This window comes from Erythrolamprus reginae, chromosome 11, assembly GCF_031021105.1.
Source record: "Erythrolamprus reginae isolate rEryReg1 chromosome 11, rEryReg1.hap1, whole genome shotgun sequence".
NCBI classification, from domain to species: domain Eukaryota; kingdom Metazoa; phylum Chordata; class Lepidosauria; order Squamata; family Dipsadidae; genus Erythrolamprus; species Erythrolamprus reginae.
This window is the reverse complement of record NC_091960.1, coordinates 18,160,447-18,179,335: the sequence shown is the minus strand read 5'-3', so window position 1 is coordinate 18,179,335 and position 18,889 is coordinate 18,160,447. Positions and strand designations below refer to the sequence as shown.

Below are 18,889 nucleotides of genomic sequence, written 5' to 3'. Positions count from 1 at the left end.
TGCCTTGGGAGACTTTCCTGTCAACTCTCCAAGATCACTATGCCCCAGCCCCGTCACGTTGTGCCCGGCGCTACGTTTTTTATCAGAGGAACCAGGCAGAGGGTGAATCCATTAATGAGTTTGTGGCCGCTCTCCGCCGGGCTGCATTATATTGCGAGTTTACAGATTTAAATGATTACTTGCTGGACAGGCTAGTGTTCGGAGTCCGGGATGGCCGCCTTAAACGCCGTTTGCTGGCCACCCGGGATTTGACCTTTCAGACAGCTTTAGCTGAAGCTCGTGCTTTTGAGCTTTCCACACTATCTCTGGCGGCCATGGATAGCTCGGTGAACGCGACAGCTAAAGTGCCAGCAGTGCCAGAGAACCCGAAAGCCGCTACAGAAAAGGAGGGCGGCAGCGAAGTTGAGGAGGAGGAGGTATGCCGGCTGGGTGCTTCTAGAGGTCGTGAGCCTCCTGCCAGCCGCCCCCGGCCCCCTCTGTCCCCATGCAGGGGTTGCGGGGGAAACCATTATAGGTCAAATTGCTCGTTTAAAGAAGCGGCTTGCCGGCGTTGCGGGGCCAGAGGCCACATTGCGAGAGTCTGCCGTTCCCGGAGGTCCCCTCCAGCCGCCCCTAGAGAGCAGAGGGAGTTCCAAGGTTTCAATCCCCGTTGGCAGAGGAGATTTTCTTCCACTAAGAGGGATGACTGCAATGCCATCTATAGCTGCCCGCGCCCAGCTTCTACGTTTGTGAGGAAAACCTCAGGCTCTTCTGACAAGATCTCCGTGACAGTTCGTTTGGGAGGCGTGAATTGCTCCATGCAAGTGGACACGGGCTCCGCGCATTCATTGGTTTCCTGGGCCACCATCAAGAAATGCATGCCCGGATTGAGCAGGAATCGGTTGCAGCCATGTACTGTGACTTTACGGGACTACCAAGGGGCGCCCATTCCGGTGTTGGGGGAAGGGAGATTCCCTGTCATATTCAAATCGTTCATGGGCAGATTGCCTCTGATGGTGGTGGACGGGCCATTTTCCAGCCTCCTGGGTTTAGACTGGTTTAAGGCTTTGGGTTTTTCTGTTGCGGGGGTGAACGCTGTGAGAGGGGAATCAGTATTTCAAGGGCTTACTAAGGAATTCCCCTCCGTCTTCGATGATAAGCTGGGTTGCTACACGGGAACCCCGATTACTTTTAGCCTTGATCCCAAAGTGCCAGCAGTGAGGCTGAAGCCCCGCAGGGTGCCCATTCCCCTCAGGCCAAAAGTTGATGCCGAATTGGACCGTCTGATTGCACAAGGGGTGTTAGAGCCAGTTGACCAGGCTGTCTGGGAGACCCCACTGGTCATCGCTTTCAAAGGGGATGGGGGATTGAGACTGTGCGGGGATTATAAATGCACTGTTAATAAGGCCCTGGCTCACCACTCATACCCGCTCCCAGTGGTGCAGCAGTTACTTCACACTCTGGGTAATGGCAAGATCTTTGCCAAGCTCGATTTATCCCAGGCTTACCAGCAGCTCCCCGTAGACCCCTTGACTGCAGAAGCCCAGGCGATCATAACACATAGGGGGGTGTTCAGGTGCCACAGGCTACAATTTGGGGTCTCTATTGCACCGGGGTTGTTCCAGGGGTTGATGGAACGGTTGCTGTATGGGCTGGAAGGCACGGTGCCCTACTTTGACGACGTCCTGGTCTCGGGGAGTTCCGAGGACGAACTTCTTCGCAGGGTTAAGAAGGTATTGCTCAAATTCCAAGAAGCGGGACTGAAGCTCAAATCAAAAAAGTGTGTCTTTGGGGTTCCAGAGGTTGATTTCCTGGGATTCAGGGTGGATGAAAAGGGAATCCATCCCACCCCTGAAAAGACTAGGGCCATTTGGGATGCCCCCAGACCCCAGTCGAAGGAGGAGCTGCAGGCTTTCCTTGGTCTTTTGAACTTCTATGCGGTGTTTATCCCGCACAAGGCTTCGGTGGCAGAGCCGTTGCATAGGCTTCTGGACAAGCGGTCTGCTTGGCACTGGGGGGAGCGGGAGGAAGCTTCTTTCAGAGGGGTCAAAGGAATACTCACCTCAAACAGTGTCCTGGCTCAGTATTCCCCTAGTCTGCCATTAGTTCTCACCTGTGACGCTTCCAGGTACGGAGTGGGTGCAGTCCTCAGCCACAGATTGCCGAATGGCTCGGAAGCCCCTTTGGCGTTTTTTTCTCGGACTTTGGCCGCTGCGGAAAGAAACTATGGCCAAATAGATAAGGAGGCATTGGCCCTAGTGGCGGGAGTTCGCCGTTTCCACGAGTATTTGTATGGCAGAAGGTTCGAGTTAGTAACGGACCACCAGCCCTTGCTAGGGTTACTCTCAGGTAACCGCCAGAGCCCAGCTGTCTTGTCTCCACGTATGACACGCTGGATTGTCTTTTTGGCCAATTACACCTACACGTTAACATACAAACCGGGTCGTCACATTGCACATGCAGACGCACTCAGCAGGTGCCCAGTACATGAGGAATTAACAGACCCTGCACCTGCCAGCTCCGTTTTTGCTTTGACAGACGGGCCAGTAGTATTGGCTGCCCCCGAGGTATCCAGAGAGACAGGGAAAGACCGCATTCTGGCCCAGGTAAGGCAATGGGTTTTGAGGGGGTGGCCACTCTCTACCCCAGTTGACCAGTTCATTCCGTTTTTCCGCTGTCGCACGGAGTTCTCAGTAGAGAAAGGAGTTCTGTTAAGGGGTGGCAGAGTGGTTATACCAGGCAAGCTGAGGAACCAGGTGTTGTCCCTGCTGCACAAGGGGCACCCTGGAATAGTTAGAATGAAGGGTCTGGCCAGGGATTACGTGTGGTGGCCAGCATTAGATAAGGAAGTAGAGCAATGCGTGGCTAACTGTGCTGTTTGCCAGGAGAGCAGGTCTTTACCCCCACGAGCTGAACCTTTAACATGGGAACCACCAGCTAGCCCCTGGACACGCTTGCACATAGATTTGGCCGGTCCCTTCATGGGGCAAACATTTTTAATCACCGTGGATGCATACTCCAAGTGGGTAGAGGTGGCCCAGTTGCAGTCCACTCAGTCACAGGCCATCATAGAATCCTTGATGACCCTATTTGCCACGCATGGGTTCCCGGACCTGCTAGTCTCGGATAACGGCCCGCAGTTCACATCAGTCCTATTTGAATCCTTTTTGGCTACTGCTGGCATTAGACATGCCTTAACCTCGCCTTGGCATCCGGCCAGTAATGGCCAGGCGGAACGGGCAGTTAGGTCAATTAAAGAGTCCCTCAAAAGGTTGCCCCAGAACTCTTGGAAGGCTAGATTGGCTGATGTGCTCATGGCCCAACATACCACCCCATGTGTAACCACGGGAAAGACGCCAGCGGAGCTTTTAATGGGTCGCAAATTGCGGATCATACTTGACAGGTTGCACCCAGGGTATGCGGGAACAGTACAGTGGCCAGAAGCTGCCAGACGTGAGGTGTCTGTAGGAGACGCGGTATTTGCCCGTGCCTATTCGGGCCAAAAGAATTGGGAGAAAGGTATAGTATGCAGGGAACTGGGGCCTCGTTCGTTCGAGGTAGAGCTAAGAGACGGGCGAATTTGGAAAAGACACCTGGATCAGATTAGACTTAATAGGGAGGATCGGCATGAAGATCGGGAAGCCAATGAGTTCCAGGGGGAGTGTTTTCAGGAACCGCCCACGGCTGCAGGAACTTCAGGAAACCCTTGCTCAACGTATAACAGGGAAGAGGAGGTGGGCCAGGCTCCCAATCCGATCCATCCGGCCGAGATCGAGAGATCAGAACATTCCACAGAGCCCCGGCGCTCCGAGAGAATCTGTCGCAGACCGGTGTATTTAAAAGATTATGTCTGTGTCAGCCGAAGGGGCAGGAGTGCTGTGTCTGCATAGCAATAGCCGGCTGTCAGATTCGAGCTCGCGTATCCCTCTCCAGGGTCCTGATTGGCCGCATAAGCATAGTTACTGTTAAAGCGGGAACCTTCCTTTGTATGTGATTGGTAGTTGCCTCAGAAGGCGTCCTGTATATAAGTCTGTGTACTCTTGTTTATTTTCTTAAGCCTGTACCTGCCCTGTTGGCACGTTCTGATTAAACTCACATGTTCTGGTAAAAGGCCTCAGTTATTATACATTGTGTCCGTTTTTTGCCATCCACAGGCTCCTGGGGCTTTTCTGAAGTAGAAAATAGCCTCCCCCGGCCTTCCGGAAGGTTGTAAATCAGCTGGCCAACACACACATACGCACTAGAGATGACATAGAACAACACCTTGCGTGCCCTCAGATATGGCTCTGCGTGCCACCTGTGGCACACGTGCTATAGGTTTGCCATCATGGCTCTAGAACACGTTAAACAAACTGTCTAATCTCTTCTTTAAAAGTTGGGGCATTCACAACTTCTGGAGGCAAGCTGTTCCACTGATTAATTGTTCTAACTATTGGGAAATTTCTCCTTAGTTCTAGGTTGCTTCTCTCTTTAATTAGTTTCCATCCATTACTTCTTGTCCTGTCTTAAGGTGCTTTGGAGAATAGTGTGATTCCCTCTTTTTGTGGCAGCCTCTGGGATATTGGAACACTGCTATCATGTCACTTCTTTTCATTTCCAGACAAAATAATTTAATTTAGGGTGTGGAGAGGAGATCTCATGAAGGCATCTTACCAGCATGATGGCAAAAAGTAGGATCATGATATTTGCCATGTCAGGAATGGACTGCAGGATCACTTGTATCATCCTGGCTAAACCACTAACCAAGCTACACACTTGTATCAGCCTCACGACTCTGAAAGGAAAAACGGAAATTGGGTCCATGTACATTTAAATAAAGTTGGTAACTCCGAGGACAGTCTTGTCTTAAGTCATTATTTCCCAATCAGAGATGAAATGCCACCAGTTGGGACTGATGCTCCTGAACAGGTGGTGGAAATTGTCTGAATCCAGGTTCTTGCATGCGCAAGAAGCAAAATCTTGAGAGAGGACGCAAGAGAGATTTTGGCGGGGTTTTTGCTTCCATGCATGTGCAGAAGCAAAATCTCACTGGGGTGCATGTGTGTATGCCAGAGACACAGAGCTACGCATGCAGCTCCATTTTCACTGGTGGGGTGCAGTGTGGCCCGTACTGGGTAGCAATCCAAAACTGATTATATTTTAATTTTAGATATATGTCATTTATCTAATGCTTCCTCCTTTATCTAGTTTCGTCATCTGAGTCACACCCGTTATTTCATTCCCCTTCCTCCAGCTCTTACTAAGTTTAATAATTAAATTTCTTTTTTTCTTTTTTTTAAAAAAATATACTTTATTTATAAATATAATGAAAAAAGAAAAAGAAAAGGAGAAAAAAAAGGGAAGAAGGAAAACGGGAAGGACGGAGGGGAAAAAAGGGAAGGGGTACAAAGTCAAACAGTGTAGATAGGGTGTACAGTTGTACATTGTAAGGTATAGATTGTAATACATATGTTTCTTGGAAGAGATACTATATTTCTTAAACGTTGTAAATAAACATTGGATCAACTTCTTAATGGAGATGTTATATTTCTTAAACATTATAAATAATGAATAAACAGTAAATAAAGAGAATGGAAAATTTCCTAAAGTTATAATAGTAAATGTTGTATTTCCTTTAATATGTATTAACTAATAACAGGTTAGTAAAAATATTTCTAAGTTAAAGGAATAAGAAGAGAGATACGGGAAGAGGATAGATGAAAGAAAAGAAAGAGTAAAAAAAAAAGGAAAAAGAGAAAGATCTGCGCTTAGCGCAGACGTTTTCAGGGACGACTTTTGTCTGGAAGTAGTGTGAGGAGTATATGAATAGTATAGTAAATATGTTGGATGTGTTGGATGTGTTGGTGAAAGTTGTTGGTGTTATAATGTGTATTGAGTTGGTTGAAAGACAGATATAAAGAGATATGGTATAAATTTTATTGCAAATTAATTGGTTTTTGGCGCTCAATCTTTTAATTGGTTTAAAATTAATTTGAGCGTTCGAAGGTAAGATATAGTTAATGGTTTGACAAGATAGTGGTTTTACGATAGGTAATTTTGGTATTTTTTTTGAGAAACCCATTTGTACCAATTTTCCCATATTTCATAATATTCTGAATCTTTTTTATTTTGTGTTTCCATTGCTGTTTTTGACATTTCGGCACACTCTATAATTTTTGTGATTATTTCAAATAAAGAAGGTATTTGGTCTCGTTTCCAAAAGAGGGCGTACGATATTCTTGCTGCTGTTATAATTTGTAGAATAAGATATTTTTGTGATTTAGTGAAGTTTTGCCTAAATATACCTAGAAGGTAAAGCTCGGGTTTAAATGGCAATTTAATTGACATGACTTGGTCAATTAGGTCTAGATCTACAGAAAGCTTTTGATAATTTATACTGGCAATTCTTTACAACACAAATAGCGTCAATGCAATTTGGTAATAAATTTACAGAACTCATTAAAACTATATACTCAATACAAACAGCCAAAATACTGATAAACAATGATATGACAAAAACAATAAATATAAAAAAAAGGAGTGAGGCAGGGCTGTCCCTTAGCCCCCCTGATCTTTATCTTTGCACTAGAAGTTCTACTAAATAAAATAAGACACAACAAGGAAATCCAAGGATTAAAAATTAAAAATGAACACTATAAACTTCAAGCTTTTGCTGATGACATGGTGTTCATTGTACAAGACCCCTTAAAATCTGCACCTATCCTAATTAATGAAATCAATAAATTTGGAGAGATTGCTGGATTAAAAATTAATAGAGAAAAAACAAAAATGATAACAAAAAATATGACAAAACAGCAGATATCGAAATTAGAAGAATCCACTAAAATAAAAACCGCCAAAATAGTTAAATACTTAGGATTATGGATTACCGCAAATTGCAGCACTATCAAGAAAGACAATTATGATAAACTAATCAATGAAATGGACAAAGATTTTTGCAGATGGTCGAAACTCCCACTCTCTATAATGGGGAAAATTGCTGTAATTAAAAGCAATATACTTCCTAGATTTCTATACCTTTTCCAAACTGCACCCATTAAACTAAACAGGACCTTTTTCAAAAACCTACACACAAAAATTCGCAAATTCATATGGACAAAAAAAAAGGCCAGGATAAAACTTAAGGACCTACAAGACCATAGGTCAAGGGGTGGATTTGGGTTACCAAACATGGAACTATACTACCATGCCTCAATTGTAAACCTACTGAAAGAATGGATAATACTTAAAAATTCTAGAATATTAACACTTGAAGGCTATGACCTTCAATCCGGGTGGCACAAGTTTCTGATGACAGACATAGATAAAATACCAACATATTTCAGATCACACTACATCCGAAAAACCTTAATTAACACCTGGCACTTCATTAAAAAAAACCATTACCTCTGCATACCAAAATGGATTTCACCAACAGAAGCCGTTATATACCCGAATGCATTAACCCCTGATAAAATTATAACATACGACCAACTACTAAACGAAAATAATGAACTAATCCCTAAGCAAAAACTCATGGAAAAAGGTATTAAAGTAGATTGGTTACACTACCTACAAATAAAATCAAAATATAATGAAGATAAGAACAAATCAGACTTTCAAAAAAATAACCCCCTCGGTAAAATAATTTTTGGTCCACACAAAAAGCAAATATCAAATATATACAATATCCTCCTTCAACACTATACTGTTGAAGAAATAGTTAAAGGAACTATGATAGCATGGTCACAAAACTTTGGGTACACAATTTATTTAAACGAATGGGAAAAAATTTGGACTGCTAACTATAAACTAACGATGGCAACCTCATATAAGGAAAACCATTATAAAATGTTCTACAGATGGTACCTGCCACCTGCTAGACTTGCAAAAATGTATCCAAATCTATCACCATTATGTTGGAAATGCAGGGAAAAACCAGGTACATATTACCACATCTGGTGGACATGTGAAACCACCCAAAAATATTGGGAAAAAATTAAAAGTATACTAGAACAAATTACTTCTCAGACTATCCATGCGAAACCCGAACTATTTCTACTAGGAATCACAAGACAAAATTTTAGTAAAGAAAACAGATATATTATAATCCATATTATTATAGCCGCACGGATTTTATATGCACAATTTTGGAAGCAAGAAAAAAACCCAACTACCCTATCACTCTTGATTAAAATAATGGAATGCGCAGAAATGTCCAAACTAACAATGGAACTGCAAAACAAGGATGAGACAGATTTCTACAAAGCTTGGGATAAATGGTACCTCTGGTTAAAAAAAAGAATTATCTGAAAATTATTCATCAAGAAAAATATCCAACAAAAACAACTTGAAAAAATAGCAATTTACATCACAAATCATAACATCAAATTGAAACAACAAACTGTAAACATCGATCGACAAGAACTCCAACTTTACAAAGAAAATAAACCTAAATCAATTATATATATTGGCACTAAAAACTACATTCAAAACATATCGATAAAGCCTTAGGGTAAAACACACCAACTACGAGCCCAAACTACAGGCCGCAAATCATGAAAGACCCAGCTCTAACGCTGGTTTTCACTTCTCTATCCCCCACTCCTTCTTTTCCCTATCCCCCTTCCTTCTATATCTAATTCCCTCCCTTCATAACCCCCTTCTCCCACTCCCCAATTACTACATAAGTAGAGTGTAAATGTTAAAATGTACAATATGTATATCTCTTTTGTCTTTCTGTATTTGGTTTTTATTGTATATACTTAATAAATTTATTTTCTAAAAAAAAAAAAAGATAATAAGGTCTAGAATCCAAATCTAAAATTAATATAGAATAAATCTGTCAAATCACAATATAGCTACTTAAATAAATCAGTAAATAAGGTGTAAATATCAGAATATCTTAAGTGTTGCACGGTTAAATATATATGTTTTTTTACAATATTTTAATCAGTAGTATTTCTATGTTTCTATGTTGGTATTGGTATTAATAATATATTAAAGTAAAAAGGAACCAAAAGTCAGAAATTCAAAAATCGAAAGTACAGTTCAACAATTCAATTCATTAATTTCAAAAATCAGTAGAGGTTAGGGCAGTATTTCAATAGATCGTTGGTTCAGAATGTCAGGTGAGATGGGTAATATTAATTTCCAATGATTTCAGTTCTGATAAGTCTTTAATAGACAGATATAAAGTCAAGGGGGTGGAAGTAGAGGCGGGTAGTCTATGGTCTATAGGCTATTGTTCAAAGGAGAGTATTATTTAATCGTTGTAGTCAAAATTAATAAATCAAAGGTGATGAAGTCTATAGAATATCAATCTTTAGTCCTGGGGAAACAGAAATTGCAGGTGTTGCAAGGTTCCAAGGTGAAGAAGAGAAAAATAATAATAATAATAATTTAATAATAATAATTTATTAGATTTGAATGCCGCCCCTCTCCGAAGACTCGGGTCGGCTCACAACAAGCGATAAAACAATATTGTACAGGCACAAATATAATATTAAGAAAAAACTAAAAAACCCTATCAATTAAAAACCAAACAGCACATACATACCAAACATAAATTATAATAAGCTTGGGGGAAAGGTGTCTCAAATCCCCCATGCCTGGCGGTATAGATGGGTCTTAAGTAGTTTACGGAAGACGAGGAGGGTGGGAGCAGTTCTAATCTCCGGGGGGAGTTGATTCCAGAGGGCCGGGGCCGCCACAGAGAAGGCTCTTCCCCTGGGGCCCGCCAGACGACATTGTTTAGTCGACGGGACCCGGAGAAGGCCAACTCTGTGGGACCTTATCGGCCGCTGGGATTTGTGCGGTAGTAGGCGGTTCCGGAGGTATTCTGGTCCAATGCCATGTAGGGCTTTAAAGGAAAATAGCAGATTCTTCAAAAGTTTTAATATCCAAATGTCCAAAAATGTCCAAAAGAAGTAAGGGAGAAAAAATTAATCCACAAATATAAAATTGGAGAAGAAGAAAAAAAAGCAAAAAGAGCAAAAAAGATAATTTTTATTTATTTATTTAATAAAGAGTATATAAAAAGGGGGGGAGAAATGGCAAAAAAGGAGGGGAAAGGTATAGAGAATGAGGGCAAATGGTAAATGGGGTAGATGGGATTAGGGTCTTCCGGATGGTCTTTCAGTTCTCAACTGCTTTACTCCTTTCCAAATAGTCAGGATGTTATCTCAGGGACAAATAGAGGTTGTTTATTTTTTTTCTTTGGGGTTGAAACTTTCTCCTACCTTCAAACACGTTACTTTAACCTTCTCCCTTGCAAATTTAAAAATGAAGTCAATAAAGCTGGGCCGAAGTTGGAATCACGAACAGGTTAAGCGGAAATATCACTCTATAAACATTCAAATAATTTCCGCAGAGTCATCGCCGCCATCATCGCCATATTGCCGGATGTAAATGACAGATCGAAGTCGCCTCCTCCTAAGGAACTTCAGACTCAAAATGAGTCGGGATGACGATCTTCGCAAAGGGAAATACCGCACACAAGCCACAAATTCCAAAAAACCCGTCCTAAATCCTTCTGCAGCAAACAATAACAATCCCAAAAGTATTTGTCGTTTCCGCGGCTTCCAAAGTAAAGCAGAGCGCGGCGCTTCCGGATCAGCAAGGAAAAGCCGATCTCTTCGGTCGACGATCTGGGGGATACCCCGCTTCCCGGGGGGTCCGCCGAGCCCCCCCGGGTGCGCAGGAACTTCCCCTCAAGGACCTTGGGCTCTACGGGTCCGCGGTCACCCGATAGGGCTATCGTTCAACACGAAAGGCCAGATGTAACCCGGAGAACCGGGAAACACACAGCAACAGCGCTACGCCACAACCGGAAGTCCTCAAGTTTAATAATTAAATTTCTACATATATTTATTAATTTATTTATTAACTGGATTTGTATGCCGTACTCTAATAACATTTAAAACCATTCATTCCCATTCACCCAGCAAGACATGCTACACTCATCAGCCAGGAGGCTAGGGTCTAATGGCCCCAAGCCTGGTGGCACAGATAGGTCTTTAACTTTTACAGAAGACGAGGAGGGTGGGGGCAGTGCAAATCCCTGTGGGAGGCTGATTCCAGAGGGTCGCCCCCCCCCCCCACAGAGGAGGCTCTTCCCCTAGGTCCCACCAAATGACATTGCCTTGTTGACAGGACCTGGGCCTATTCTTTAACCAAACATAAAATTTCACCCAAAATTCATAAGGTTCTAAATACTTTAATATATTTTAGTTTTTTCTCCTCCTTAAAAACAGATTCTTGATGTCTGTCCTTGTGAATTTCCCAGCCTCTTTGAGGTGGCCATTGGATGATACAAAACAAGGACTAAACAAATCTTTGGTTTGATCCAGTAGAAACCATCTTGCCTGCTTATTTTTAGGTCCTTACCTGATCATTCGAAACACAGTCACGTTCTCCAACACAGGAATCACCAAACCAATGCATAGGTACAACACAATAGAAAAATTGATGATATTCCAGCCATCCTGTTTAGAGGAGAGAACAAACCCTTGAGACACAAGGTAGTGAAGATTAGGCATACGGAAGGATGAAGCTTCTCCAAATTCTGTCGTCCAGGAGTAAGGCACGTTTAGGAAGTTCAGATCCATATTGGAAGGTAGAAGTAATCTGCATCAGGGATCTACCGGTAGATAGCACTTTCTGACAAGATTTCGAGGAACTTGGTTTATTCCATGCTCATACCCAAGAGGCTGGAAGATACCCGTGTTTTCCCCAAAATAAGACTCTGCCTTATATTTTTTTTTAACCCTGAAATAAGTGCTTGGTCTTTTTTTCAGGGAAGTCTTATTATTGTGAGGTGTGTGGAGCAAGATGGGACTTCTTTTGCCATCTTACCTGATTTCCAGCTCTGTCTCCCTATCCCTAACCAGGGGAAATGGCAGGGACTGGATGCGCATGCGGTTAAATATTTTCAGGGAGGGTTTATTTTAGCACATGCACCGTGACTCCATACATCAATCATATGTGGGTTACAGCACAGCAACCATTTCTTATATATTCCATCAGCACATTTTTCAACAAGGTTTACATGTAATAAGTTATGGGCTCCTGCGGATATGATCAGGTACACAGTACCGGTAGAAAAATTTTGAAATTTTTTCCTTTTCCCCCCTTCTGAGCTCTGGGTATGTTTTTCCTATTGCAATAAATGAGGTTGAATGTGTATAATTTTAGAAGAGATGTGCGTCCGTGTGTACATACACATACAGTTTATATAGTAGATAATGTACATTTTTGTATGCATGAGTGATTTTAATGGTACCAGCGGTTTTTTTAAAAAATAATTAGTTAATTAATTGGATATTTATATTGTATAGTTTTTTTAATATGTTGTAAGCCGAGTCCTCAGAGAGGGGTGTCATATAAATCCAAGAGAGAGAGAGAGAATGAATTAAATAGTATATTTTAGATGTTCAGTAATAGTAAATAGATAGGGAGAGGCCAGGCACCATAACCCAACCCCCCAGTCACATGATTGTCAAGTCACTCCCACTTGGTCACATGGTCGGCAAGCCATACCTACAAAATAAGCCAATGGCCACAATGTGGTAGTAAAAAATTTTGTAGGCCTTCCCTGCAGTCCTGCTTTTGAATGATTTTTCCCACGTCCCATAGCAGTTCAAAAATGTCCCGATTTTGGAGCTGGAACCACCAGTCCCGAAGCCTGGCAAAGTTTGCAAAATGTTTGGAGCCAAACCCGCGCACAGCCCTTCCAGGGAGGCACTGAGCTTCCGCCCTTCGGCTTCGGAGGCGGCCTCTCCCGCAGCTGCAGCACCCTGCCTGGCTGGAGCTTCCCTGGCGGTGGTGGCAGGTGAGCTTTGGGGCCTGCCAGCGGCAGGTGAGCTTTGCAGCTCTCGGGCAGCGGGAAGGGCCCAGGTCGGGGGTGGGCCTGCAGGGGCAACAGGGCTGGGCAGCTCTGGCAGGCACGGGGCAGCGTGGCAGGCAGCAAAGACAGTGCTGCCAACCAGGTGTTGAAGAAGGAGCGGGAGGGCAATAGCAGCAGCGGCACCGGGCAGTAGCTGCGGGGCAGCGGCAGGGCAGTCGGCTGCAAGCAGGAGCTCCAGGGCGGAGGCATCGACAGCGGCGGCTGGACGTGTTGCTGGACGCCATACATGTTGGCACTGCTCTGGGCATGGGCGCGGGGATGGCACTGGCCCTCTGGCTGGGCCGGGACGGAGATGTACATAGTACTAACAAAGACAAGTCATAAAATGGGCAAAACTTACTTAATTTATGCAGGAGTCTCCAACCTTGACAACTTTAAGACTTGTGGACGTCAACTCCCAGAGTTCACGTCCACAAGTCTTAAAAGTTGCCAAGGTTGGAGACCCTTGTGTATATTTCCCTTAGCAACAGAGATTTTGAACTCCATTGTGATCATATGTTGAGGACTCTCTGTACATATGTTTGCACCAAGTTTCAATGCCTGGATGACATTTCTTTGGACTCAAAATTAAGACACAACCACACTCGGCCCACTCACCTTCCAGTACAAACTGAATCCATAGTACCAGTTGATGATGACCTCACAGATCAGAAAAGACAGCACAATCGTGTCAATGGCATTGAATATGCCAAAGTATTTCTATGGAAAGGGGGAAAAAATAACAATAGATTTGCATGCTGACATTATTTTTTTCCTGAAAGTTCTCATACTTGGCCTTTAATGCTTGGGTATTGACCTCACTTGCTTGATAATGGTTACATCTGCATGCATGCTAATGAGTCCAGGAAAGAACAGTGAGCTGATTATTTATTTAATTGCTAAATTTATAATTTATTATTATGCCACTCATCTTGCCATCAGGCTACGCTGGGCAAGGGTTTAAGACAGTGGTAGCAAACCTATGGCACGGGTACCACAGGTGGCACCTGGAGCCATATCTGCCAGCATGCAAGCCATTGCCCTAACTCAGCTCCAGCATGCCAGCTGATTTTCGGCAGGCATGGAGGCACTGGGAGGGCATTTTTGGCTTCCGGAGGGCCTCTGCAGCCTGGAGAGGGTGAAAAATGGACCCATCGGGCACACTGGCAGCTGCGTAATGGGCTGTTTTTAGCCTCCAGCGGGCCTCCGGGAGAGCAGGGGAGGCAATTTTTTCCCACCCCGGGCATTAAATTATTGGTGTGGGCACTTGCGCAGGCACGATAGTGTGTGTGCACATGCTCTCAGCACCCAAGGGGGAAAAGGTTCACCATCACTAGTTTAGGACAATTCAGCATGGCCAGCTCAGCCCGGCCAGCCCACCACCACCAAGTCGCTCCACATGACTAACTCACCACAATGAAAACTCAACCTGGGCAGCCAAAGGTAAAGTGACAGTGGTGGGCTGCCATTTTTACTGCCACACTATGGGCGTGGCTTATTTTGTGGGTGTGGCTTGATGGTCATGTGACCAGGCTAGGAGTGACTTGCCAACCAAGATAAGTTTTCAAATAGGCGCTTGGATTCTTTTTCAGTTGATTAAGTCACATTATTTGAATAGCCAAAAAAAGGACAAATGATAGACAGCATTATTTGTTGAGGAGCACAGTAACATTTGAAGGTTTTGTACCGAACCCACAAGGTTCAGTATGATAACAGATTAGGCAAGTAGCTCAATTTTCTTTAATTGCTATTAAAGGTCAGTTCTAGATAATGGTTAAAATGATTAAAGCGTTTATGGGTAAAAACATACTATTTAATTATTTCCTAATTTAAAAGTAATTAAGGATCATACTAAGGCACCAGAGAAGGAAGGGCAATAAAAAAACTATTAAGTATTCAATGAATAGTGCATAAACTTACTACCCCCACTACTTCTCCCCCCCCCCATGTGGGGGCAGCAGCCCATTACAGGAGAGTGGTGAGTGAGCAGGTGGGCAGAACACAGAGTAGCAATGCTATCTGGAGTCTACCCATTTTCAGCCCCACAAACACTGTCATGTTGAGCTCTGGGCTGCCTGTGGTGAGTTGTCCCAATGGCCAGTTGACCGTGCAGAGTTGTCCTGTGGCAACTTGGCAGTGGTGAGTTGACAGAGGTGACTTGGCGGTAGAGGCAGGTTGCTGCCGATTCGGATCGATTCTATAGAACCTGTAGCAGAAATTTCTCCTGCTTGCGGAACTGGCAACAATGGCCAGTTGGACATGCCCCTGAATCAGTTCTCTCAATGGTATCACAATCTCCCTCTTCCTGCATATTATACCTCTAGCTATGCAGCCAAGCATTCTACTCACTTTCCCCACCGCCTGACCGCACTGTTCACCCATTTTGAGGATTCCTTTTCCCCAAGTGCATTATTTTACATTTGGAAACATTAAACTGCAGTTTCCATTGCTTGGACCAATTATCTAGTAAAGCTAAATCATTTGCCATATTACAGACGCCTCCAGGAATATCAACCCTATTGTACACTTTAGAGTCATCGGCAAATAGGCAAACCTTCCCTACCAAACCTTTCCCTATGTCGCTCACAAACATACTAAAAACATATTTTAATATCATATTTTACTATCCAATTTCTGTACAAACATATTTTTCTATCCACTTTCTGGATCCAATTTCATTCATGGCCCCAAAAATAAGGCTGGGGAGGGGGAGGTTTAGGCAACCCAACAATCATCAGGACAGTCCCTGGAAAAGCACCCTTCTTCCACCCCCACATTTTAGCAGGAAACAGTTCTCCTGCCGGAAATGGTATACCAACATCTTCTAGTACTGGCTCTGTTCGGAGAGCAATGACGATTGCGTTGCCAATTACGATGGATGCTACCAGAATCTTGAAAGATAGATGGTGCAGGAACTTTCCCATGCAGGTTTTTGAAATAAATTCTTCCACATCCCAGTCATCCTGTTGAAGAATGATAGTGGTTTGGTTCTTTGATTATTTATTTATTTAGTATGGTGAGAACATGACAGAAGAGAACTACCATATTTTTCGGAGTATAAGACACACCTTAGGGGAAATCTACCTACCAGGTATTCCTCTGGTTAGTGTCCTTAGTCTGGTCAGCTTCAGCACACTATTTTATCCCCTGATAAGGGCTGGGGGAAAAATCTTCTTTGGAAGGAGTAGCAATGAAAACAAGCCTGCAAAGACTTAGGGCTGGAAAAAAATTATTCAGAGTAGCAATGAAAAAATCCTGCAAGCTGGAAAGATCGTTAGCAAAAACGCCCTCACAGAGCCTCTGTGTGAGCCAAAAATCAGCTGGCCAGTGCACACATGCATGTTGGAGCTGAGCTAGGGCAACAGATCGAGTGCCAGCAGATATGGCTCTGCGTGCCACCTGTTGCACCTGTGCCATAGGTTCGCCATCACTGCTCTAGAGCTTGGGGAGAGCAAAAAACAGGCATTCCCTGTTCTGGTTTCTGGTAGAACTTTAGCTATTACAAATAACTCTTACTAAATGCAGTATTTCATAAACAAAGAAACTCCATCTTTATTCTCTTCCCTTCCGTATTAAAAATACAGTTCATACTAGCACATTCCTCTTCCTTCTTTCTTAATTGCATTACTCATGCATTCCTCCCAGCCTCCTCCGTTTAACAAGATTTATGTAGTCACAGCATGATTCAAAAACAGCAGAAATGACTGTAAAATAACACAGAATGCATTTGCTTGCTTGGGAGCTGAACGGAAACATCTTTCATTTTAGCCCTACAACATTGAAACTCCACCCTTCTTCCCCACTGACCCCCTGACATACCAAATACATCACTCCAGTATTTAACCCATTCCTCCCCTTAATATCTTCTTCCAAACACCTGTTCCTTGCGTTTTTGGACCCTTCTGAATTTAGGATTGACCCAGCGAACGTCTGATTCGTCCTCGCTAGATTCTGGACTCATAGCAACATCCTGTGGCTGGCCTCCCACCTGTTCTACTACCTGTAACCCCGGGCCCACCACTAATTCATAAACGCTATCTGTATCAGAGTCCTCAAGTTCTTCATCATCCTCCAACTGATCAGGAGTATGTACAACATTCCCCATCCCCTCCTGAGGTTGAAAACAGGCTGTTTCCCAATTCCTAATGGGCCCAGAAGGCCCAAAAATCCGGTGGCACATGCACACTGGATCTGAGCTCGCTTGCCCACCAATATGGCTTCTGATACTCATGCCATAGGTTTGCTATCACTGCTCTATTGAATTGCCTGGGTGAAAGCCACTCCTGCAAGCCTCTCCTATTTGCAGCAAAAAATGTACTCCTTTAGTGTTAATGTCACTTTTCTGTTTTCTCCCTCTACAATTTCCCCCATGTAGATGTTCCATTACAGTGAATCCCTTTCCCAAATCCTGTTTCCATCACCAAAACACACCAGGAAAGAAGGGAAGAGTCCTTCAGAGAAGGCCACAAGGGGAAAGCAGCATACCTGGGCCTGAGTGATGTCTTTGCTGTTAATCAGAGGTGCTTCAAATTCATTAGTGGAACTCTTCCGAAAATGCTGATCAACTACCTGTGGAAAAGAAAACATTCACTGTTATCTCTTCACATGTTGCAGAACATTCTAAAAAAAATAGAGCTGCAGTAATTGTGGTGTTTGTGTGGGACCATTATATTCTGAGATCAGTCGCTAAACATCTTAAAGCGAACTAGTTTGCACAAAAAACTACATAACTGACTCACACACCCAGAAGCAGCTGGACTTCGCACAAAATGTCCCCTGCAAAATATCCCCTGCAACAACAAGCAGGAAGCTCACAGTCACAGAGAACTCAAAAACCAACTATCACACTTTCTACAAAAATAACACAAAAGCTACACAACTGACTTTCACACCATGACGAAGTAGCTGGACTTCACACAAAATGGCCTCTGCAGCAACAAGCAGGAACCTCACAGAGTCAAAGTTCCAGTGAATGGTAGTTTAAAACAAATGCTTTTAAAAAGTTTTTTTTAAAAAAAGGGGGTGTTCAGATGATTCCCTTCTCAGCTGATTGTCAAACAGCTGACAGTCCACACTTTAAAAAAAAAACTTTTTAAAGGATTTTTTTCACTCCCAACTCTGGGGAATAGGTAGTAAAAATGCTTTTTAAAAAGTAAAAAGAAAAAAGTTCATCAGCTGTGACAATCAGCTGTGTTGCGTGAACATGGAAAACTTCTTTAAAAAAAATTTTTTTAAAGCATTTTTACTACCAGGAAGTATTTGTTACTAACAGTTCAGACAAACCACCCAAACTGGTAGCATTTCACCCCTGAGTAGCAGTGGTGGGCTGCTGCCAGAACAGCTAATTATGCACAGATCCGCGGCTCTGGAGCACAAGTGCAGAATCAAGCACAATTTTGCTTCCCGCACTTGTACCGGTAGCAAAACCTCGGCGAAACTCACCTGCCTGCACGTCCCTGCAGGAGATTTTGCTACCTGCACAGGTGCGAGAAGCAAAATTGCCCTCAATACCGCACTCACGCTCCAGAGCCATGGAGCTACGCACAATTAGCTGTTCCGGCTCACCACTGCTTGGTAGGATACAAATAATTGAGAATTCAAAAACCAGCCTCTAACCAGAGAGAGCTTAAAACGACGGTTGTCCATCCTTTTCTCCTTGCCAAGTCCACCACTGTCACTTGAACATCTCACTCCTATAGAACCTGGTAAGTGTGACCTCACAGACCTCAGAGCTCTCTTCTAGGCAGATGAGCCAGCCACAGGGAGAAAGAAAGAGATGAGGCAGCAGCAGGGGCCGATTGCTCCGATTGCCCCGATTGCCCCTAGCAGTGCACGGCGCATGTATCTCTGGATGTGTTGTGTGCACGTGCCCCAGCGTGTTTTCGTTTCTGTGCATGCGCAGGAAGCAAAATCTCAGAAGGGGACATGCGCGTGAGAGAGATTTGGCAATTTTTTTTGCTTCCACACACATCTTCCTGGTGAATAGGTCCTCGGACAACACATGCATCAGCCATACCTAAATTGTTAACACCATCCACCTTGTGT

General features: G+C 43.7%; 1 protein-coding gene across 1 annotated transcript in view; it reads right to left on the bottom strand.

Moving 5' to 3' along the window:
* The window catches only part of CATSPER4 (cation channel sperm associated 4), a gene marked incomplete at its 3' end in the record, with an annotated part of 64,152 nt that extends 45,662 nt beyond the window's left edge, over positions 1 to 18,490 (bottom strand). The window contains exons 1-6 of the mRNA XM_070764652.1: positions 18,461 to 18,490; positions 17,330 to 17,413; positions 15,664 to 15,807; positions 13,463 to 13,564; positions 11,347 to 11,444; positions 4,633 to 4,753 (exon numbers count right to left, since the gene is read on the bottom strand). Coding sequence (XP_070620753.1) covers positions 4,633 to 4,753; positions 11,347 to 11,444; positions 13,463 to 13,564; positions 15,664 to 15,807; positions 17,330 to 17,413; positions 18,461 to 18,490 — 579 coding nt within the window. The remainder of the gene's footprint in view (positions 1 to 4,632; positions 4,754 to 11,346; positions 11,445 to 13,462; positions 13,565 to 15,663; positions 15,808 to 17,329; positions 17,414 to 18,460) is intronic.
* Between the last annotated feature and the right edge of the window lie 399 nt (positions 18,491 to 18,889).